This window comes from Archocentrus centrarchus, chromosome 5 (assembly GCF_007364275.1).
Source record: "Archocentrus centrarchus isolate MPI-CPG fArcCen1 chromosome 5, fArcCen1, whole genome shotgun sequence".
NCBI classification, from domain to species: Eukaryota; Metazoa; Chordata; class Actinopteri; order Cichliformes; family Cichlidae; genus Archocentrus; species Archocentrus centrarchus.
In genome coordinates, this window is record NC_044350.1 from 21,349,240 (window position 1) to 21,371,784 (window position 22,545).

Sequence of the window (22,545 nt, forward strand, 5' to 3'; positions counted from 1 at the left end):
GAAGAAAAAGAAAAGGCAGGCGCGGCGGAGTCGATGGTTTGCTGATGTGTTTATGCCGCGAGTTTTATTTTTCAGCTGTCAGACGGTTACCTCTGAGCGAATAGCTTAAAACTGGTGCTTACAAATTACATTTCAATAGCAGCTTACCTCCAATTTGTGACTTTCCTGTTTGCCAGCATCTTTGTAGATTTCTTAAAAGTCTTCAGTTTGGTTTGTCAACAGTTCCTGCATAAGAAAATGTCCGTGGATACAGAGGAAACCCACCAGGTAAGAAGAGTGTGTTAATCTGCTTGACTGCGAGGCACATTTGCGACAGCTACTACACAGCACCGCTTTGATCTGTTGTAATGTCGTGTGTTTTGGGGTTTTAGAGATTAAAAGCTGCAGTGCATTACACAGTGGGTCGTCTCTGCCAGAAGATCGGTGAGGACCACCGGAGGCAATTCAGTCGGCAAGCCATAGCAGCAATAGCCGAGACGACATTCAGACAATGTGGTAGGTGGTCGACCAATGAGGACGTCCAAATGCATGAAAATTACTTAGTGACCCCATTTATTAGGCGCACTTTCTCCTTACTGCAAACATCTAATCAGCCAGTCACATAGCTGACTAATCAGTCTGGGCTTTTCTGTTCAGGCTGCTTCTACAACCCAGCCCTGGAAAATCAGTAGAAAATGGATGGCTGGACTTTGTGCCCTTTAGTACAAATTGATCATAATTTAAACACCACAGCCTACCTGAGTATTGTTGCTGACCAAAGTGCTTGTGATGGCTGCTTCCGACAGGATAACACGCCATATCACAAAGCTCAAATTCTCTCAAACTTCAAGATCACAATATCTTAATCCAGTAGAGCACCTTTGAGATGTGGTGGAACAGACGATTCACATCATGGATGTGCAGCCCACAAATCTGCAGCAACTGTGTGATGCCATCGTGTCGATATGGACCAAAATCTCTGAGAAATGTTCCCAGGACCTTGTTGAATCTGTAATACGAAGAATTAAGATAGTTTTGAAGGAAATGGGGTCCAACCTGGTACAGAGCAAAGTGTACATAGCGGAGTAGGTGGTGAGTGTCTTAACACTCACACACATGTTGTTTAACCCGTGATACTGTATGTTATGAAATATAAATGATGCACTGACACATCACAACACTGCAAAGCAAGGCAGTATTTACATACCCACATACCAGCAGTTCCATCTCACTGTGAACACATTTTTTAAGCAAAAATAATGCAAACAAAATATAAGCAGAGCTTCTATCATAGCTCATAATGCAATTTTGCATTTTTTAAAAGCCATAATAGTTTTATTTTTCCAGAAAACATCTCATAGCTCTTTATCAGTTATTTGTGTGTGTATGTATGTATGTATATATATATATATATATATATATATATATAAAATTGTTTTTTTTTTTTTTTTTTTTTTTAATTCAGTTGTATTATTTAGTGCTCTTCTCAACCTTTTCAGTGACCATATTTTAACATGTACCGAATATCACTGAGTTATATGAGTCACTTGAGAAATTATTCAGTATTATCCAGACAGTGTTTAGATTTTTTTCCAGGCTCCGATTAAATCAACCATTTGTAATATTTGCATGTAAAGTTAGTTTAAAAATAGGAATAAATTCAGTTGTAAGCTGTAAAAATGAAATGGCTTTACAGAACTCCTTAATATTCAGCAAACAAGGAAAGGGACAAAAATAAACTGCGTTTCTTGAAAAAGAAAAAATCTGCCAGCAGGCAGGTTAGGTTCACAAAGGGAACAAGAAAGCCACACTTTTACTAATGTTAAGTTTTCACTAAACTCCCTTCCTGGAATAAAGTATGGCAACTTAAATTCAAAAATTGTGTAAAAAAGAAAAAATTACATTTTCCAGTTTTGTCCATTTTGTAGTCTATTGTTGTGCTGTTAAGTGTATTGAGTAAAACATTTAACAGGTGGTGGCCACAGACCATTGCTCTCTCCTTATCTGTTGGTGTCCTTGTCATTACCCTGTAGTCCAGCTTCTCCAGAATGTTGTCGTCTCCAGCAGTTTCAAGAGTGTTAAGGAGATACCAGGAGATGAGTCATTATGAGTGTTGGACAGAGCTGTTGATGAAATGGTTTCATGATGGTTTATTCTTCCTAACTGATAAGACTGCTATCCCTTAAGTTTACCTGACTTTGTGTTATACTGTGATGATGAACCATTCCTTTTTTGTGCAGTGTATATGGAAATGAATGGAATTGAAAGTATTCTAATTCCTCATTGGTGGGCAGAGTATCCATAACAGTTAACTTTAATGCAGTTTTGCAATTAACTTAAAACATCCCACTGTTTTTCTGTTTAACAGATATATTTGCAAAAGACCTGGAGGCCTTTGCAAGGTGAGCATGTTTGTTTTTAGCACCATATTAACAGCTCAGTCAACCAAAATTACAGCAAAATTTATTTATTTTTTTTTTGGTCAGTCAAACTTTAAAGGTCTATACATGATTTCCCATCCCAAATTTAATTTCAGGCATGCTAAAAGAAGCACAGTGTCTGTAGATGATGTGAAACTCGTAGCCCGCCGCAGTACTGCTTTGGTGAGTTTAACACAAATTATACATCAATGATAATTTCTTTACAGTAACTTGCAGTACAACCATGTAGCTACGCCGGTTATCACCCCAGTTTTTTAAATAATTCAGTTTACTGAACCTGTGTATTGTGCATATATATATATATATATAGTCTACAGCACACAGCAAATTTGTTTAATTTGCCTTTATTTATTTCAGTCCATCTACATACAAAATAAAAGTGAAGAACTGACCCAGGAGCACTTGGGTTTGAAAAAGAAGACTACTGGAAAGAGGAAGAGCATAGAAACTGAGAAAAGCAGAGAATAAGGACAGGACACAGGCAAGCCTGAAGACGAAGACTCACATGTATGATGAGCTAAGAGCCATCGAAAGTCTTAGTTCTTTCGTGGAACATTTATGTATCCTAGATTTAGAGAAAATAAGTGCAAAGCTTTCTTCCAAGATCTGCTAATGTGATGTCAAATTATAGTGCATGTGACAATTGTTACCATCTATGGACTAAAACATTAAAAACCTATTTTTTAAAATCATTGTCAAAATGACCCTACTTTCAAGACTGCATAGTCTTCTGATTCATTAACTTAAGACTGTTAAAGTTCCCTTTGTGTTTTGCAAAGGGACTCTTAAAACAAATCCCCTAATTCCAAGGCACAGAAATTTGACATTAGCTGTAGTATGACTATGGCCAATCTGGGGAGATACATTGGAGGAAAATGCCACATTGCTGAGCTCATCTGCTTAACCTTCCCAGTACCTTATAAGTAGCTGTTAATAAAATGGGATAACTCACTAACAAGCCATCAAAAGCAGCAAAAAGACTGGTACTACCCCATGTCATGTCTGAGAAGGCCACACACTGAAAGTGTTGGAACTTCCATCTTCTTCCTTCAGAACAGACTTCAGTCAGGGTTCAAACGGAGACCTCGACCAGCAGAGCCCAAAGTCCCTAGATATGTGAATCGAATTAGATGGTTTTTGATTTGATAAACTTGACTCAATATCTAAGCATCTATTCAAATGAACTTTATTAGAGAACTCCCTTCATTTGACATGTTTTTAAACACCTCACAAACAAAATCTACTGGGAAACATTGGACACACCACTCCACGTTCGCACACCATCACTCGCGTTCCCCAGTGTCTTCAGCAGGTGTCATCCACATCAAGTACACGCTTACAGATCAGTTCATTAACATGAAAGCACACACCATACAGCATTCAAATCAGATAATATAAGCAATACAAATAGTCATCACAACATTCCACTACATTTTGATATTTCTGCACTTGACAGACATACTTAAGAATAAGGAAAAACTTGCAAAGATAAAAAAAGAAAATCTTGAAGTACTAATTAAACAATGTCCATGTTAGGGGGAGGCGCTCGTAGCATCTGCAGCTTCCACTCACACACTCAGAAAGCAGTCAAATTTGGGCTCTTTCACTGCACAACCAGTCCGTTTCACGCGTCTCTCCGTTCGCTCACTCATCGCTTCACTCTTCGCCACAAGCCATCCTCAATCGCACTCATCAGTTCTTAAAATGTCAGTTGCGCAGTTCTTTCCATGTAAAAGTGGATAAAAGTGAAAACACCCACCGTCTCTTAGAATATGCGGAGTGAAGCCGTTCTTTGATGGCATAGCATTTACAGGTGGGAAGAGGGAGAATGATACCGATATCACCCCAAGAATGCTGCCAAAGAGGAGCTTCCTCGCGGGGAAATGGAAGAGAGGTGAACTGCAGAAGAGATTTCAGTGAAGGCTTTTCCATAGAACTTGACTGCAAATAAAGTTGCACTTAAAACATTTATGTTTCAACCAGATTCTTCCCAATGCAAGATTGCCTTTTAGGTTGATGGCAATGCCAGATAATGGTGAACCACGAACATTCATGCATTTTCAAAATGGTTATCACATTTCACAATACATGCATTAGAGAATCCAGTTGAAATGGATACAAACAAATGAGACATCAAAAATAGCACTTTAGTCAGACATCCTGGTAAACAATTCACTTCAACGCTTCCCAAATTAAATCTTTAGCATTTTTTCCAAATGTACAAAATGTCTTCACACAAAAAAGTGTTGGGTTTTCAGATACGCATCAACACCAGAAATAAATTTCGAAAAGACTCAGCTTTCTCACAATACTTACCAAACACTTAACTTACATACCCCACCCAGATGACTTTGACTCCATGCTGGACCCAAAACCTGAGCTAAACCCACTACCACTGGTTGTAGAGTTTGACCCTGTTCCCCAGCCAAGACTGGCTGAGCTGGTGCCGTAGTTGCTGTTGCCTGTACTGAATGACTGACTCTGGTCTCTACTAGAGCTTGTTCCACTGGAGGTGCTGCCTGAGGTGGATGTTTGCTGCTGGCTAGCCAGCATACCCATCATCCCCCAACTACTCTGCAGAGCAGCCTGAGCAGCAGCCATCATGGCAGGGTTCAAGCTGAAGGAACCAAAATTAGCCAGACTACTGTTAGTGCTGCTCCCTAACCCACTACGGCTGCTACCAAATGCTTGAGCTCCAAAACCGTTCCCAAATCGTGCTGTGCGATCAAACTGCCTATTGCCATGTTTGGGCTCAGCATTTGAGATGTGAACACTGACTCCTTTGATAATAAGGTCCTCTCCACAGAGAGACTGGGCAACCTGTGAATGGGGGTGGAAAAAAAAGATCAGGTCACGTGGACACGAACAATACCAATACAGATGTACTTTCTCTATATTTCAATACATTACCTGATCATCTGCAAATGTGACGAAGGCAAAAGCACGAAATGGTTTAGGAATGAACACATCTGTGACTTCTCCATACTGCATAAAGAACTGTCGTAGATCATCTGTGGTCATGTCTTCTGTGCAACGGCCTACAAACACTTTCCGGCTCCTCAGTGGCTCATCGGGACCTTGCTGTAAACAATAAAGGAAGGTGCATTAGGGATTACAGAGTGTTAACAATGGTGTTAACTCAGTTTTCATTCCCATGTGTGTGGGTATGTGCATGGGCATTACCATATTCACCTTCGAGTTTGGGAGCTTGCAGTCACACCATCTCCCATCAATCATATGGCGCTGAGAGATCACCTTTTCTTGAGCTTCATACTCTGTGAACCTCACAAATCCAAATCCTTTGGAGTTCCCGGTCTTGGCATCTCGTTTTACCTGCAAGAACAACCAAACAGTAATGAATATTAAAAGAAAAGCAGCAGCAGCCAATGCAAATGTAAATCCAGTATTGATTAAGTTATACCTGAACCATGATGACTTCTCCAAATGTGCTAAAGTAGTCTTTAAGATCCTGTTCAGTCGTTTTCCAAGGAAGACCCAGCACAATCAGGTCTGATGTTTTCATATCCCCCCTCTTCATTTTCACAGCAGAAGAGGCATCAATTTCATCCATTTTTCTTTTGTTGTCTAACAGGAAAAACAAAAAACATTACAATATACCAAGAGCCATACTACAAAAATGCAAAATATACCATTTGGTTGTTTTGTTATAGCACATTGAAGACTTGAAAGGAAAGTACCTGCTTAACCTGTGAGCTAAACAAGCACCCAAAATACACTTTTTTAAAGACATTTTCTGTTACTGCCCATTCTTGGCAGCAAAATTCCATAACATTTACCCAATGTAAGATGATTGCACAATAATGAAATAAAAGCAACTTTATTAGCTCCCAGATAATTTAAATGAGTCAATATGTCCACCTAGTTTAAAGCAATATGCTAGACTCACTTTTTCCTGGTTGAAAAACAGGCCTTTGGGCGTGACTATGTATATAAACACAATTGGTGGGCAATATAGATACAAAGTCTCTGAGTTAGTTTACTTAATATAAGTATTCAAGTTTAAAGTTATTTCAAAAGTTGGGAATTGAAGGTACTTGAGTATTATTTGACTATCCTATATTTTAACAAGGTGATTAATTAATGGAATTAAACCAAACAAAAACCCCACCAACTAAGATTTTTAAAGCGACCAAATATTGTACTTTAAAAATAAAATCCAACAAAACATCTTGCACTACAAATCATCAATTCTGAGTAGCTCTTTTTATGAATGGATTATGCGCCTCAACCTGGTGGGCGTGACCAAACCACGCGTCACGTCACGTATCTATTTTCAGTGAGCTGAGGTTACTTCATGAATTATAAATAACAGCTGCCCACCTGTTCGGATAAAGTGTTAAGGTGTGAATAACACCAAGCAGAGTACCAATGTTTACCTTTTGGATAGTTCACCACGTACACGACATTGCCCCATCCATTTTCTGGCGCGTGTAGGACCCCTTCCACGAGTCGCACTCCTCGCATGCACTGAGACACGGGGCTCCTGAACCGAAGGCCGCACGCCCCAGGAAACTGAGCTGCCACAGTGGAAAGAAGAACCGTGCCGTCGTCTTCAGACGGAATCTCCATGGGCTCCTCATTTTCCTCCTCCGCTACTCGAATGTATACTTCAGCCATTTTCCCCTCAAAAATTTAAAATAAAAAAAAAAAAAAAGGAAAAACTTCCACGCGGAATCAAAACAGTGCTAAAGTTAGCGGTTAGCTCGCTCTCACAGGTTCGGCTAATCTTAGCCGACGTGCTAACAGGACTGAATGAGTCAGGCTAATCTGTTTGTTCTACTTGAGACAAAGACTTCTCAAATACAGGAACTAAAACAAACAAAAAAAAAAAACGGAGTTGGGGTTGGTTTATTTCTAAATTATTTCATAAATAACACCACTCTTAGATCGAGCTAACAAGGGTGCACCGGCCTTACTGCTCCTTTGTTCGCTGGGACGGGGCTCTGCGCTGTCAACATCGGACGACGACCGCTCTAACGTGCACGTTTAACGAAAACTGCGCAAATCCCTAGGCTAAACACAACGGCCAAACAATTCCCTACAGGTGTTATGCTCGGGCTAGATAAGTCATGCAACTTCAGCAAAGTGCTCGTGTCGCCCGACATGCAAAGAAAAGAATAAAGCTTAGTCGAGTATTTTTCCACGAGGTGAAAAGTAAAAGCACCATGTAAGGCCGAGCAAAATGGCATTATCTAAGCGAAGGAGGAACTACGTCATTCAACGGGATGGTTTCATTTCACCGGCGAAGGAGGGGTGTGTGTGTCATGTATGTGTCGTTAACAATAGTAGCAGTTGAGCAATAAATTGTAGGACCAACATTTTTTTCTTTTTATAGTTTAGCTGTTTTTGTATAGAATGTAAAACAACCGAGTAAACCTAATAGTTAATAATCAATTTTATTTCGCCCCCCCCCTGTAAAGGAGTAGATAGGGCCAGGTTCATGTCATCTACAACAAGAGCTTCCGTTAGTTGGTTGGAGATTGGAAGATGGCGGTTTGCTTGAGATGGACAAAATTTGAAAGACAGACGACTAATAAGAAGTTACGGTCACAAAGATTTACCTACAGTTTCAAATGTTGCCAGAGCACTGACATGTCCATATAAATGTAAAACTCTGCATTATTTTTCCAGTTTGGGCTATACATAAAAAATAAATTTAAAAAACACAGTTGTTGGATGACCATTCCCTTCATGTGAAACAAAACAGGAACGAAACTTATTTACAAATAAATAGAATAATTTGAGAAATAGAATAGATAACCAACTACAGAGAAAAGTGATCTGGTACCTGAGCAGTTCGCACTGATAAAGGAGACTGCCTATTTGAATATAATACAAATTGCAAGTCATTTAAGATAATTGAGCTTTTTATATGCCTCTTGAAAACTTTTCATGTGCATAAAACAGTGTTGCAGATCTATTCCAGCAGTGGTGAAATGCATCACCAACAATGAGTCTGATTACAGGCAGGAGAGAAAGTGACTGGAAAGCTGGTGCAGGGATTGAGGATTTCAGGAGGGGAAGAAGTTCCCTCCACCCCTGCACATCAGCTGTCAAAGTGTTCTCCAGCTTTAAGTACCTTGGTGTACATCTCACTGTTAACCTTACCTACAGCCATAACACTTCCTTCCTGGTTAAGAAGGGACACCAGTACCTCTGCTTTTGCATGCTGGACCTGGAAGCTCAGTCTTGAACTTTTTCTAGAGGTGTGATGGAGTGTCCTGCAATGTGGTAGCTGCTCTGTAGCCAAGGATGATGAAAGCTGCACAGAGCTGCAGCCTCCTCTACCATAGACATCTACATCAGCAGGAAAAGGGCCTTCTCTATCTCTAAAGACCCTACTAACACACAGTGTTTACCCCCTTCCCCTCAGGCAGGAGGCTGAGGATCAAGAGTAGAACACCACACTGAGGCTAGAAGACTGTTGAACTCTGGCGGTGCTCTGTAGTCTCTGCTGCTCCCAACCAAAGGTCAAATTCATGAGAAACCACTCTCTAAATGACATGAATAAATTACATTATGTTTCCTATTCTTGTTTCTGTAGTTATTGCTCATTCTCATTGGCTTTCAATCAGGACCTGAGTGAAAAATTAATTGTATAAAGGTTTAAAAAAAAGTTTGTAGATCGAGCAGCTTCTTCCCTCAGGCTGTGAGAGCACTAAAAAATGCAAAATGTTCAATGACAGTCCCTGGTCATAATCTTAATTGTACAGTACAGCATATCTACTTCCAAAACAAGGCTCTCATTGCTTAGTGTGAATGCTGCTGACCTTACTGCTGTTTTTATGTCTTATATTGTTTTTAACTTTCTTTGCACTGCTTTGTTCCAGGTGAAACATCATTTAATTTCTGTTGTACCTTGTAACTGCAAAAATGACAATCTTGAAATTTCGTCATACCTCATGTGCACGTTAGAATGACAAATCCTTGACTACTTAAAAGGGGCGGGCGGGGGGCAACTTGTACAATCTAGGTGTACAATAGTGGTCACAAAGCAGTGAACTGTTAAATCTAAATGGCACATCAGAAGGTTTAAGCTACACCCTCACAAAACACAACAAAGCAAGATCTCAAACAGCTTTTTATTACATTTTCCAATCAATAACAGTACAATTTAGTACAGTATCTATCTTGCATCCAGCTCACCGTGGAACACCAACAGACCGAAATGAAATACAAAAAGTGAATAGGTACATAAGGGTGCAGAGCTCTATAATATTAATGGAAAGAGAAAAGGGAATCCATCTCAGTTGAATTGCATTTTCACTTGTGGCCACACACGAATACATCACATTTATTGTACATCATCGCAGAAAAAAAAAAAAAAAAAAAAAAAAAAAAAAAAAAAAGTGAAAATATGTCACAACCTTAACAAAAGTGCTTCTGTATACAGTGAAATGTTGTCATTCAGATGTTCCAATTTTCAATTTAAGACCAAGGGAAAAAAAAAAAAAAATAATAAAGTACAAAAAGTTTTAGTATGGACAGTGTGTGAGGACATTTTTGTTCCATTGAGTGTGAAGATCTGAAGGAGAGAAAAGGACTTGTCAAGGATAGAATTCTCACAATGATTGTTATAATTATTACAAAATTGGCATCAATAGAACTGGTAAGCATAATTTACATTAAGTATGCAGTCAATAATAAGTCTGTCTCCATTCTTGCTCACTCTGGTGCATAGCGTTACCAGTATTAGTACATGATGTATGCAGAGTTTGAGCCAAAAAAAAATTGGCCTCTAAGTTCAATCGACAGGTTACTCTCCTTTTTGGAAACAAAAGCAAAACCTAAGAATTTTCTTTTTTTTTTTGCACCATTGAAAGCAAGTCTACAGCATGCACATCTAAATTAACTCATGGCAGACAAAATTAAATGTCTTAACTTAAAACAGACCATTATTTTCAGACATTGATTTTGTACATTTCATTCACAGAGTTGCAACTGCAGTCCCAAGCAAAGGAAGTGTCTATTAAGTCAGGTGAGGTGTTTCACTCAAAGTGAATACGAAACACAAATCCCCTTTCATATAGTAAAATTGAGCCATGCCTCAATTACCTCAGCACCCCAACCCCAACCCACCAAAAGTCAAAGGCATGTACAAGAATTAAGGGGATTAACTGGATAATTTACTGGTAATAACTTTCTGTACTGGAATGAGCATTCATAACTTATAGCATGTGCTTGGTTAGTTAACACAGTATTAGTTGAGAGGCAAAGCTTCATGTGCAAAAGGCTGTGATGAAACAAAAACAGCTAGTATATAAATACATCATGGACATTTTGAAAGCTGCTCGTGTAATATGATCCAAGCTTTTTACTTCTGCATGTTTTTCTCATCTGTCTTTTACGATTTACCTGGATTAGAAAGACAAGCTGTAATTCAAACATATCTAAAACCACTAAAGAAATATGACAAAAAAAAAAAAGAAAGAAAGAAAGAAAGAAAGCCATCAAGAATAACAAACCATCATAATAGAAATCTTAAAAAAAAAGAAAAAAAAAAAAGAAAAAAAAAAGTTAAATAATTTGTACAATTACACTCCAACATTTGCTTTCAAGACGCACACATTTGCATGGGATGATAGTGTTGTTTTCTCTTTCAAGGTAACATAAAATGGTCCAAGAAGGAATGCACAAGTTTTGGATTTGATACCACAGGAGATCCTTTCTTAACTAGGTGATAAACAATTGTGCTCTTCTTTGTGTAGGAAAGGCATTGGTTTCCCTTCGTTTTTGTGGTGTCCAAGTCAGTTTAAACAGTGTTGAAGAAGATGCTGTGAACATTCTCAAGTTGTAATGGTCTTCCAGTCAACTTTGGAGTTAAATGAACATCTGAGAAACAAAGACAGGTTAAATTTAGGATTGGAATAATCTAATCTGACCCACTGATTAGCCTTTTTTAATGTTCTGCCAGGGAAGACCTTAAATCCTGATGGACAAAAATCAAGCACTATTTGTGTCCATCATACAAACTACAACCAATTGCAGAACAAGCTTAAAGTTAATTTGATTTTTGGGGAGCCAGCCATGTCTTTAGATACAAATGTAACAAAAATGTAAAATATACATATTACACATAAAAATAAAGAGAACCTTCAGGCTTCAATTCCAGATCTTCAGAAAACTGTCCCAGGATCCTGTTGCAACGGCCATGCCATCATCAGTAACTCCCAGGCAGCTAACACGGTTGTCATGTCCAGCCAACACACCTAAAGAGAATTGTAATTGTCATTTAGTCAACAGCAATGTACTGAGTGAAGTAAAGTATGAGTAAAATTATCAATTTGGATGTTAGTGTTACAAAGTGGGATTTACTAAGGACAAAAAAAAAAAAGGGCTGTTTTAGGAATACTAACCAGCACGGTCAGCTTTTAGTGTGTCCCACACATTACAGTTGAAGTCATCATATCCTGCCAGAAGAAGGCGGCCACTCTTTGAGAATGCCACAGAGGTGATGCCACATATGATATTGTCATGAGAGTAGATCATTAATTCCTGATCAGCACGCAGATCAAACAGCCTGCAGGTGGCATCATCAGAGCCCGTGGCAAAGGCATTGCCATTAGGGAAAAACTGAAAATTGCAAAAAGAGAAATAATTATTCCACAGTGAATGAAAACATACAAAAACAAAACCAATACAAACAAGCAAAACCACTTATACTTAAATTTGTATGCAACTTACACAGATGGCATTAATGTCAGACTCATGGCCAGTAAATGTCTGTCTGCACATGCCCTCTCGAACATCCCAGAGTTTAGCAGAGGCATCACAAGCACCAGAGACAAATAACCTTGAGTCAGGGGCCAGTGACAGGCTCATGACGTCACCGGTGTGTCCAGCAAATGTGGTTGTCTGCTGGCCAGTTTCAATGTCCCAAAGTGCACTACAAAATAAATGATTGAGAGAACAGTTTACCAACTGCATAGCATATTAACAGCTCAGTAATGAAACATACACAATCTTTACTTACCAAGTGGTATCTCCAGAGCTTGTAACAATCTGGTTGTCATCAAGAAAGCGACAACAGGACAGGTATCCTGATATTCAAAAGAACCAATGGAGTTCATTAATACACCAAAATGGAGCCAAATTTAGAACAAGCAGTGAACATTTAACTCCTACATGCACAATTGTAGATCATTAGCAATCAACAGTAAATAAATAAGACATTTCCAATACATTTTAATCTACATTGTGTTTCCATATTTTTCGAGCAACATACAGCATGGCCTCAGACTAAATACACCTTAATATGCCACTGTTTTTGTTGAATGTATTTAAGTTAATTTAGACAATATGGAAAAACGGAGCTTATTTCTTGCCAGTTCTTTGCTATCTGAAAAAGACTTTCACAATCATTTACCTGTATGTCCAGCGAGCTCACGGCTCACACGTACATTCCCCTCACGTGTTTTCAGGTTGTAGATGGAGCAGATGTTATCTAAACCACCACAGGCCACATAGTTTCCTGAAGGCGCATATGCGCAAGTCATGACCCAGGAAGATCGAAGTGGAATGGCATGAACCTATAAAGTAATATTCGCACAGACTTAAGTTCCATTTTCTCAAAGAAAGGCAGTCTTTTTTTTTTTTTTTTTTTTTTTTTTTTTTAAAGTCAGATAACATTTTTTGGAGAGCAACAGAAAAGTTAGTAAAAACAGCATTTGGCATTTTAGCACTCATACATGATGATGTCAGTCTATGCTGATGATTTATAAAACAAAATACCAAAAATTTACTTGTGGGTACAGTCAATTTAGAAAGTATTCCAGTCCCTTCACAGTTTGAAGCTCTCTTTTAGACAAGTATTCAGCCCCTTTGCTGCATCACTCAAAACTGTGGTCAGCTGTATCCTACCAGCTATGTGTCCTCTAAAATGTGCATAGAGCTTCACTGGAGTTGACCTATGTCAAATTGATTGGATTAAACACTTCAGAAAGTCCTGCCAGGAAGACGACCATGTCAGCACTTCATCAAAAAGGTCTTTATGGTACAGTAGCTAGACAGAAGCCAAACACACAAGGTTCCTTAGAGAAGAGAAAAAAAAATTCCAGAGTGCAGCAACTTGACTGCAGCAGTGAACCAAAGCCTACAGCAAAGAGAACGCTCCAGTGGCTTGGTGACAAGTTTCCGACGGTTCCTCCAAGGAACCCCAAACTTAAACTGAACAAAATCTAAAACACGTTTTGCCATGAGTTATTGTGTGTGTGTGTGTGTGTGTGTGTGTGTGTGTGTGTGTGTGTGTGTGTGTGTGGGGGGGGGGGGGGGGGGGGGGGGGGGGGGACGGACAAAAAAAGGGTAAGCAATAAAGAGTGCAAAACATGAAAACCATTTTAACCATTAATTTTAAGGCAAAAAGTGTGATTTACAAATTCTTTACCTTGTTATTTGCAAGCGCCTTCTTCATTTCAAGTATGAATTGTTAAAATAAGAAAACTCACACCTGTATTATTTCCATTATTTCCAACCTGCTACTTGGGGACACCATAATGCAGCAGCTAAATTAAACAAAGAGTTAAATAACCTTAAGGTATCCAATATACAAATTTGCCCCTCCCCATCTACCCTGCAATGTTCTCAGCAGATCTAATGCACTGTAAGAATGACCCTTTAATCTTTTTATTACCAGCTGGATCATTGTCCACCATATCAAGTTAAATTATATCACCCTAAAAGTTTCTTCAGTAACCCAAAGTAGTAAAAAAGCTTTTTCAGTCTTCCAAATTAACTTCTGATACAGAATAACACTTGATTTTAAGATCTGTCTTTGTTGGAGAGGCCAGATTACCTTTTAGGCATTCAAAACAGTGCACCAGTTCCTCTCATATCAACAACTGCACACCAGACATCAGCCTCAGGGGAAAGGCCACAAATGCCTCTCTCTCAGCTGATCTGCAACACTTTTAAATATAGTTTTCTCTCTTCTCATTTCAACATATCCTCAAAGGTTGCACCAAAAAAAAAAAAAAAAAAAAAACCAAACCAAAAACTGACTTACCTTATTTGTGGTATAGCTATCCCAAATAATAAGTTTGCCATCTTGAGAGGCACTGACCAAGAGCCTAGAAAAAAGGAGAACAGTAATATAAAACACCACTAACAATATCCAGAAGTTGTCACACAACATCTATTTTTATCCAGGGTTAAAAACCCAGTCAAAACAAGTAATAAAAAATATGTTTTAACTGCTGAAAAACACATTAAGTTCATCAGCACTAATTAATATTTATTTATCGTTCACTATACTCCACAAATCATCTTCTGGCAGTCATTTTACCTGGAATCTGTTCCCCAATGCATGGCATAGATTTTAGCCAAATGACCCCGAAGCGTTCGTCTTGTACGCATCTGGATTCGGCCAACTGGGTCAATATTAGCTGTGATCTGTAAAACAGTGAGTGCTGTAATGTTAATTTCACATCAAATGCTTTTCAACACAGACTAAAAAGTTACATTACCTGTGATAGTGTGGCATCTGCACATGCTTTCCTGGCATCCTGAGAAGAAAAAAGGGCAACTCTTTAATTAGACTTTCTCCATCTCACACCAGTCCTAACTGGATGGCCTCTTACATTTTTCATAACAAATTTCTCTATGGTTGCATGTGGTGAAATGACATTATGTTACTCACTCTGATCTGATTCTTGAGCTGCTCTGCCTCTTGGCGTAACTGGTCCAGTTCACTCATTTTATTCTGCTTTTTCAATTACCTTACTCCAGCTACCACGGGCACTTGTTGATCTAAAAAAAGCAAAAATGAAGCACTTCAATCTTTCAAGCAAATCTTCATTTCAAAAATCAAAGCTGTATTGTAGACAAAGGCAAAATGGGTCTGAACCCAGCTCACAGTACAGCAGTGCTTAAAGATTTTAAGCAAGCTTGCTGTCAGTTTAATCAAATAAATTGTTTACCTACGATATATGCAATGTGCATTTTAGGGTTCAACCTTAATTTCCCACCTCACTTTCCCGCCTCAATGTCACCAGCATAATCCCGACACACAACTCAGATTGCCAGGCAAATCTTGTTAAGGCATGACTTTCCAGTGATCCGAAAAGCAGCCATTATCCTGTTGACCTCAATCCCTGGGATACTCAGAATTTCAGTGATCAATAAGCCACTTATATTAATACAGAGCCTCAAGGTACACTCAAAGTTCAGCTAATAAAATATATATATCCACTTTTTTTTTTTTAAACAGATGACACAAATAGCATTACCAAATATGCAAATTATTTAAAGCAAATGGTCTCTCCATAACAATGCATGCTGTGTGAGACACTGACTTCATTCACATAGATATTATGAAAAGAATTTTAAGACCACAGCTCAGCAGAACAATACTTAACTAAAAATGTATTACTTAGATAGATTACCATTTTAATTTCTGTCATGGTTCTGACATGCATTTGATAACCGTCCATTTCAGTAACATTCTGCACAGTCCAAGTCAGTATCCTCCAAGTTTTGAAAAGCAAAGTTTTTCTTAAGGTAGCAGAGTAAAAGACCAAAAACATGACTGCAATCAACAGTTGTGAATGTCTTTATGGGTGTAGTACTGAATTCTGAATAAGGTCAGTAGGGGGGATTATTAGTTGCACAAATCTTCTCTTACTGACTCTAGTTGTCCTGTAAGATGGATAACCTTGTACTAAGATTCATTTAATGAATTATAAAAATACTTTACAAAACCAACTTGTAATTGCACTCTGAACGTTTTTGTATGTTTAAAATGAGAAAGCAGGTTCTTGTGTATTGAATTGTCGAGAGTAAATTAGTTACCAAATTACATCACCGAAAGGACTTACAATTTTGACCGAATGTAAAATCTGCCAGGATTTTTTTTTAAACAGTTTAAAAGGGTTATTGTTAGAACTGAATATTTAGTAGTCAAGCTTTTTTTTTGTTTTTAAAGAATTGTAACTTCCTTGTCAAAGACACCTTTCATTATATGAATAAAGAACATGACTGTCACAATTTTAAACCCAGAATTCTTACTTCTATCACATGTACCAGCTTAAAAGTGCAACATAAATAAAATGAATAAACCTAATAAACTCAGCTACTGAAAGAAAAAAAAAAGTACAGTTTTAAATATGACTGAATAGTAATTGTAGAGTTGACAAACTTTGGCCCTCCCAATTACCTTACCTGCTGTTTTTTTTCAGTCAGTTCACCTATGCCACTGAAGGTTGCAGGACAAGACTGAAAGTCTTCTCTACCTTATCCACACTATCGTTTAAGTCGTCTGACTGGTTGACCTTTCTAATTTGGGTTATCTTCTTATCCTTATTAATCTTATAATAAATGTGTCATGGAACGTAATTATCATTCAGCATCATCCAGTGACAACCAGGATGCAATTCTGACCTTGAAAACCTCTGAAAATGTTTTAAAACCATATTCCCAACTTCTCTTTAAACTGGGAGAAAATAAAACTACTTTTAATTAAATTTTGCAAATTCCCATAATGACTAAACTGTGTTTTCTGTCTTAAGTTGTAGTATAATTAATACCATGAAGACAAAAACAACAAAATCTTACAGCTTTTAGTATAATCAGATGAATAGAATTACAGAAAAAAGGTCAGAAAAATTATTACATTTGAACTTTGAAGCAGGTATTTTTGTTTTTCCATTCTGGTTACAATGAATCAAATTAAAGAATTTTAAGCTAAACTGCGGCTATCTATTACTACTAATAAACCATGAAAGGTTGTCAATTTTAAAATGCTACTTAATTAACCATCAAATACAAACTTCAATCAGATGAAAGAAGATCCCCAAGTCTTTTTTTTTTTTTTTTTTTTTTTATGCCAACTTCCAAAAATAAAATGCAATGGCAAATACAAATGTAGAATAGCCTGGAGTCATGTAATAAATCTGAGGTTTAAATACTCCACATTCAGGATATATATATTTTTTGTTGACCTCTGTGGATGCTTACAGTTAAGGAGTTCCTCTCCCTCATCACTTCTCCTTTCCAAGCGCCTGATCAGGGTCAGCTGACTGCATGATAAACAATGAGCAGTGGCAAACAGCCTGGAGTTGCAGCTCAGTAGTTTTCAGGTCCCTTAAGGGCAGGTTGTGTCTGCTATTTTTGACAGTGTCTCCTACAATTTCAGTTACATATGTATGTTGTACTAGTGTGTTTTTGAGAACAGATGTTTAACTGTACTGTTAAACAATAATAATGCAGTGTTTCACAGGTCTAAAGCTGGATCACAGAAAAAGCCATAACCAGCAGTATCACTGAGCAACTCCATAATCCTAAAAGCTAAAATCCTCAGTCAATGAGTCTTTAATCCTATCCATGTCCACTAATGTAAACAGCTGGCAAAGCCTGTCCAGGCATTAGAAATATGTTTTTCCAATCATAAAAGGATGAGATTAATCTTAATTCTTTTACACACAACTAATCCAGGCACTTGCTTTGAGAAATTGCCAGGATTTTCAGCTTCCAATGACACCGCAACCCTGATACAGATCCTCTCTCCAGTTGTGACTAGATGCAAGTAGCACCACTTTCTGAAAGGCTTCAGTGATATAAAATATCAAAGTATAAGTCAATAGTATGAACTAACGTGTGCATGTGCAAAGGTTTACCCAACACTGTATGGATTGTACTGACAGTTGACACAGGCACTGTGTGCAGTACTGTGATTTGCCTACAACACTGTCACAATGAAATCATTTGCATTGGACTTTGCGTTGCATCTGAATGGCTGCCAGATAGCTGTTTTAACCAGACTTTTTGTCTGAGTTTGTTTAGAAGGTTATTCCACAGGAGCTGCACACATATTTCAGGAGGAAATTACACGCAATGCTGCACAATAATATGGCAAGTTACCGCAAATATAAATAAATAGCATCTTACGAAGCTTAATCTAATTTAAGCATATACTGGGTGCTGCACAGTGTAATGATAATATGACTTGCACTGAGGATGCAGCCAAACGCCATCTTGCAGACTGCTGTCCGCTAGTTAGCTTGCTAGCAAGCTCGACAATGTAGGCCTGCAGGCAGGGTAGAGCTGATACTCAAAAAATTACAGTCACTTTATCAAGAACAGTTTCACTCAAGGGTTAACAATGCCTGGAAACGAGCAAAGTCGATCTAACGCAAGACTAGCGAAATTTCATCACACCCGAACCAAATAGCCAGAATTATCTAATGCAAAATAACGTAACCACAGTCACTTCAGGGAAGACTCCGCCGCTCTTCCGCAATTAGACAGGGTGCTATGTACTTAGCGTTTAAGCAACACAGGGTAAACCTGAAACTGGCTTGTGGATTGGTCTGCAGAAATCCACTTACATACATACTAACAATCTCGTTAAACCTAACAGTCCCTCGTTAATTTGATTACCGCGTACGTTTATTTAGTCCTCTCAATCTTGTAGCAGACCGGGGGATGGGAGGAGGGGGGGGGGGGGGGGTGACTGTAAAACTGCAAGGTCGGGCGGCGATGGCCTGTTTTACTCCATCAACCGACAAATGCAAAAACAAAAATCGGGGGCTGCTGGTTTTTCATAAAGCAAATGACCTTCAAAAAAAAAAAAAAAAAAAAAGTAAGAATGAAGAAGAAGAAAAAGAGAAAAATCCACTAAACATGTATGTTAGCTGGCTGTTGATAAGTAATGTTCCCAACACGAGTTAAGGCGTTGCATCGACGCGGCCGTTTTGTTGCAGACAGGCAGCGATATGCTAACTTATTTACTGGGCTGGTTTAAAAAACGGGGTGTAAACGCGGCAACGGCACTTGCCTTCAATAAGCGTTTTCATTTCATATACAGAAGCGTGTGCAGAGTTAACAAGTGATGCTATAAGCCCCCCTTTTATCGCCAGAAAAACAGTGCTTGCTTTTATTTTTACAGGACGTTTATTGTTCCAGCCCAACCCAGAGTGTCATCAGCAACTGACAACAAAATCCTTAAATGTAACATTTCGATTACAATGTAAGCCAATGCAATATATGAAGTTTGAAGTGTAAGAATTATTACTGCAGCTGTCTCTAATGTCATAGCGCTATCACTATATTTTATACCAAGAAGCACCTCCGCTGGGCCAACATTATTACTATAACGCCTGCCAGAAGCTTTCGCCGACATTAATTGTAGTTAACGTAGCTCAGCTGCCTGGATGCTGATTAAGTTCTGCCATTGAATTTGCAACTAATACTCTGCACCGGGATCCACCGATGCAAACAGTCTTATGACAAAACAGACAACTTAACGTTAGCTCAGCACTGCTAACTAAAAGGCTAGGCTACTGCTACCCCACCCCCGGGCAGTTCAATTCCGCCACAATCCATCAGCTAATGGTACGAACAGTTACAATTAAAGCTTTAAAAGCAGTGTGCTTGTCGCTTTATTTTTGCCTTACCTGATTCAATTTGCGCCTGTTTTTGTGTTTGGGCATTGACTGGAACACAGGACGGTGTGTATCTCCGATCCACGCATCAACCAACACCACAACGCTAGCTTACTAACTAGCTTAAGCCAGCTAGCGTAGTTTTCCGAGGAGTAGCCCTTCCCGAACGCAGGCTACGGCTGGGGGAGCTTGACAACCTCAGTCAGCCAACCGGAGAAGGGGGGGGGGGGAGAGAGAGAGAGAGAGAGAAAATCACACCCACAATAGCCCTTTACTGAAGGCACTGCCCAGGCAGATAAAACGCTAATCTTTAAATTTACTATAGCTCACCCAAGAAGACAACCTACTGTCTCCCTTTTGCTGAGCTTAACATCTGCCCTTTCCGTAGTAACGCTCTTGTACGGCCACCGAGCGATGAGATGGGCGCGGTAACCCTGCAGTCAGCGCTGGGAAACCCCACGCTGCAGCAGAGAGGGAGAGAGAACCTTCGATTGGAGTTCTATAACTGGAGATGCTACAATTATCAGCCCCCTTTAGCGGTGTTTAGCGCGTCTATTTTTGTACATGTGTATTTACTTAGAGCGGAATACAGTTTAACAGAGCACAGTGTTCGCTTATGTCTTTCAGCAAACCAGTCTAACTTAAAAGGTCTTTGGATCCTGTGGGTGGCGGGTTGGGGCTTTTGCAGATATGGCCCTAACTTCGCTTCAAAAGTAGGAAGTGGTGATCATGATTTCAGCAGGGTCCTATATACAGTGATGTGTAAAAGTAACCCCCCACACAGACACACACACTTTACAAAATGCCGTTTTTAAATGATTTCGTTTTCGTTCTACCTGGTCCTATTTGTGAAAAAGTAATTGCCCAACCCCACCCCCTTGATGAATCATGAATTATTAACTGTGACTGACCACACTTCTTTTTTTCTTTTTTTTTGGAAAGCTGAGTTCAATTTTGAGCCACACTCAGGCATGATTACTGCCAGATCTGTTGAATAATAATAATAAAATTAAAAAAAAATCACATACAACCAGTCTGACAAGGCAAAGTAGGGAAAAATATCTCAAGAAGTAACACATCACAATCTAAAGAAACTCACGAACAGCTGAGACACAAAGTCCATCAAAGTCAATGACACTCTGGAAAGGGTTACAAAGCCATTTTAAGGCTTTGGGACTGCAGTGAACCATGGTGAGAGCCATTATCCACAAACAGAAAAACTTGGAGCAGTGGTGAACCTTCCCTGGAGTAGCTGACCCACCAAAATTACTCCAAGAGCATATCAAAGACTCATCCAGGAGGTCACAAAAGAACACAGAGCAATATCTAAAGAACTGTAGGCATCACTTGCCTCAGTTAAAGTGAGTGTTCATGATTCAACAGTAATAAAGAGGCTAAGCAAAAATGGCATCCATGGGAGAGCTCCAAGGAGAAAACCACTGCTGATAAAAAGAACACAAAAGCTCATCTCACATTTGCCAAAAAAACATCTTGATGATCCCCAAGACTTTTGGGAAAATATTCTGTGGACTGATGAGACAAAAACTGAACAGTTTTTGAGTCCAGTTACATCTGGCATAAAACTAACACAGTATTTCATAAAAAGATCATCATACCAACAATCATTCAATGACATTATGTGGTGGTAGTGTGATGACCTGGGGCTGCTTTGTTGCTTCAGGACCTGGACGACTTGCTGCAATTGATGGAACCATAAATTCTGCTCTGTACCAGAAAATCCTGTTGGAGAATGTTCGGCCATCAGTTTGTGCCCTGGAAAATGATCCAACATACACCAGCAAGTCCATCTCTGAATAGCTCAAAAAAACAAATTAAGTTTTTGGAGTGGCCAAGTCAAAGTCCAAACAAATCAGATTGAGATGTTTTGGCATGACCTTAAAGCCATTCATGCTCAAAACCCTTCCGATTTGGCTCAATTAAAACAATTCTGTAAACAAGAGTGGGTCAAAAAATCCACATCAGGCACAGGGATGTGAAAGGCTCATTGCCAGCTGATTGCAGTTCTTGCTGCCAAAGGTGGTGGAACCAGTTAATAGGTTTAGGGGGCGATTACTTTTTTTACACCGGGCCAGGTAGGTTTGGATAACTTCTTCCCTTAATAAATGAAATTATCATTTAAAACCAGCACTTTGTATTTATTAAAATTTGTTTGATGATCTGAACCATGTAAGTGTGACAAATATACAAAAAATAAGAAATCAGGAACGGGCAAATATTTTTTCACTGCTTTGTAGTGTAGGTAATCATTTCCTTTCAACTTACATGTGCACCAAACAGAAGAAAGAACATTAATCATCTTGTTACAGTGCAGTGTTCTGCTGGAAAACCTTGGTGCTGAGCATACATGTGGATGTTACTTTGACTGTAACCCTAGCCAAAACATGTTTGCAGAGCAAGCACACACACCCATGGCAAAGGCACACAATGGTAGAGCTGCCAGTTGACCCTGCCACATTCCCCAACTTATAGAGCGGGGGTGGGAAACCCTTTTTTTTCCAGAGGACCACACTGGCTTAAATATTCTCTGGAGCTTGAAGAATAAAAATTAAATAAGTCCGAATCAAAAGGTGGTTCCACTTTAAAATGAAGATAAAAATAAAAATCCACCTAAATTCTATAACATTTAAATTAGCCCACATCTTGACAGTTGTCATATCCACCAATACTGCACTTAATTAAATAGCTTTGCGGACTCAGTGCAGTCATTC

General features: G+C 38.9%; 3 protein-coding genes across 8 annotated transcripts in view; 1 reads left to right on the forward strand and 2 right to left on the reverse strand.

Moving 5' to 3' along the window:
• cenps (centromere protein S) overlaps nucleotides 1-2,921 on the forward strand; it is a 2,926-nt gene extending 5 nt beyond the window's left edge. Inside the window, exons 1-5 of the mRNA XM_030728785.1 lie at nucleotides 1-267; nucleotides 372-495; nucleotides 2,348-2,381; nucleotides 2,516-2,582; nucleotides 2,778-2,921. The exon at nucleotides 1-267 is cut by the window's left edge and continues 5 nt beyond it. Of these exons, the coding sequence (XP_030584645.1) occupies nucleotides 238-267; nucleotides 372-495; nucleotides 2,348-2,381; nucleotides 2,516-2,582; nucleotides 2,778-2,888 (366 nt within the window). The 5' untranslated portion in view covers nucleotides 1-237 and the 3' untranslated portion in view covers nucleotides 2,889-2,921. The remainder of the gene's footprint in view (nucleotides 268-371; nucleotides 496-2,347; nucleotides 2,382-2,515; nucleotides 2,583-2,777) is intronic.
• A 153-nt stretch (nucleotides 2,922-3,074) lies between these two features.
• On the reverse strand, nucleotides 3,075-7,638 carry tardbpb (TAR DNA binding protein b). 3 transcript variants are annotated; one of them, XR_004019954.1, is made up of 6 exons: nucleotides 6,818-7,638; nucleotides 5,842-6,005; nucleotides 5,604-5,753; nucleotides 5,331-5,501; nucleotides 4,180-5,240; nucleotides 3,075-3,528 (listed from the first exon to the last, which is right to left on the reverse strand). XR_004019954.1 is itself a non-coding variant. In XM_030728784.1 (5 exons), the coding sequence occupies exons 1-5, from the start codon at nucleotides 7,056-7,058 to the stop codon at nucleotides 4,749-4,751; spliced, it is 1,209 nt and encodes a 402-aa protein (XP_030584644.1). In that variant the 5' UTR covers nucleotides 7,059-7,638; the 3' UTR covers nucleotides 3,591-4,748. The 3 variants fall into 3 exon arrangements, 2 of the variants coding, with proteins under 2 accessions (XP_030584644.1, XP_030584643.1); XM_030728784.1 differs by lacking the exon at nucleotides 3,075-3,528 and having other exon boundaries at nucleotides 3,591-5,240; nucleotides 5,613-5,753; XM_030728783.1 differs by lacking the exon at nucleotides 3,075-3,528 and having other exon boundaries at nucleotides 3,591-5,240.
• A 1,866-nt stretch (nucleotides 7,639-9,504) lies between these two features.
• gnb1b (guanine nucleotide binding protein (G protein), beta polypeptide 1b) lies at nucleotides 9,505-20,249 on the reverse strand. Of its 4 annotated transcripts, none has more exons than XM_030730319.1 (11): nucleotides 19,829-20,249; nucleotides 15,076-15,185; nucleotides 14,903-14,941; nucleotides 14,722-14,828; nucleotides 14,443-14,506; nucleotides 12,808-12,970; nucleotides 12,415-12,481; nucleotides 12,126-12,327; nucleotides 11,798-12,014; nucleotides 11,535-11,650; nucleotides 9,505-11,273 (listed from the first exon to the last, which is right to left on the reverse strand). In XM_030730319.1, exons 2-10 carry the CDS (start codon nucleotides 15,130-15,132, stop codon nucleotides 11,544-11,546), a joined length of 1,023 nt encoding a protein of 340 aa, XP_030586179.1. In that variant the 5' UTR covers nucleotides 15,133-15,185; nucleotides 19,829-20,249; the 3' UTR covers nucleotides 9,505-11,273; nucleotides 11,535-11,543. The 4 variants fall into 4 exon arrangements, with proteins under 4 accessions (XP_030586179.1, XP_030586180.1, XP_030586182.1 ...); XM_030730320.1 differs by lacking the exon at nucleotides 19,829-20,249 and adding an exon at nucleotides 16,596-16,712; XM_030730322.1 differs by lacking the exon at nucleotides 19,829-20,249 and adding an exon at nucleotides 15,404-16,525.
• Nucleotides 20,250-22,545: the final 2,296 nt, after the last annotated feature.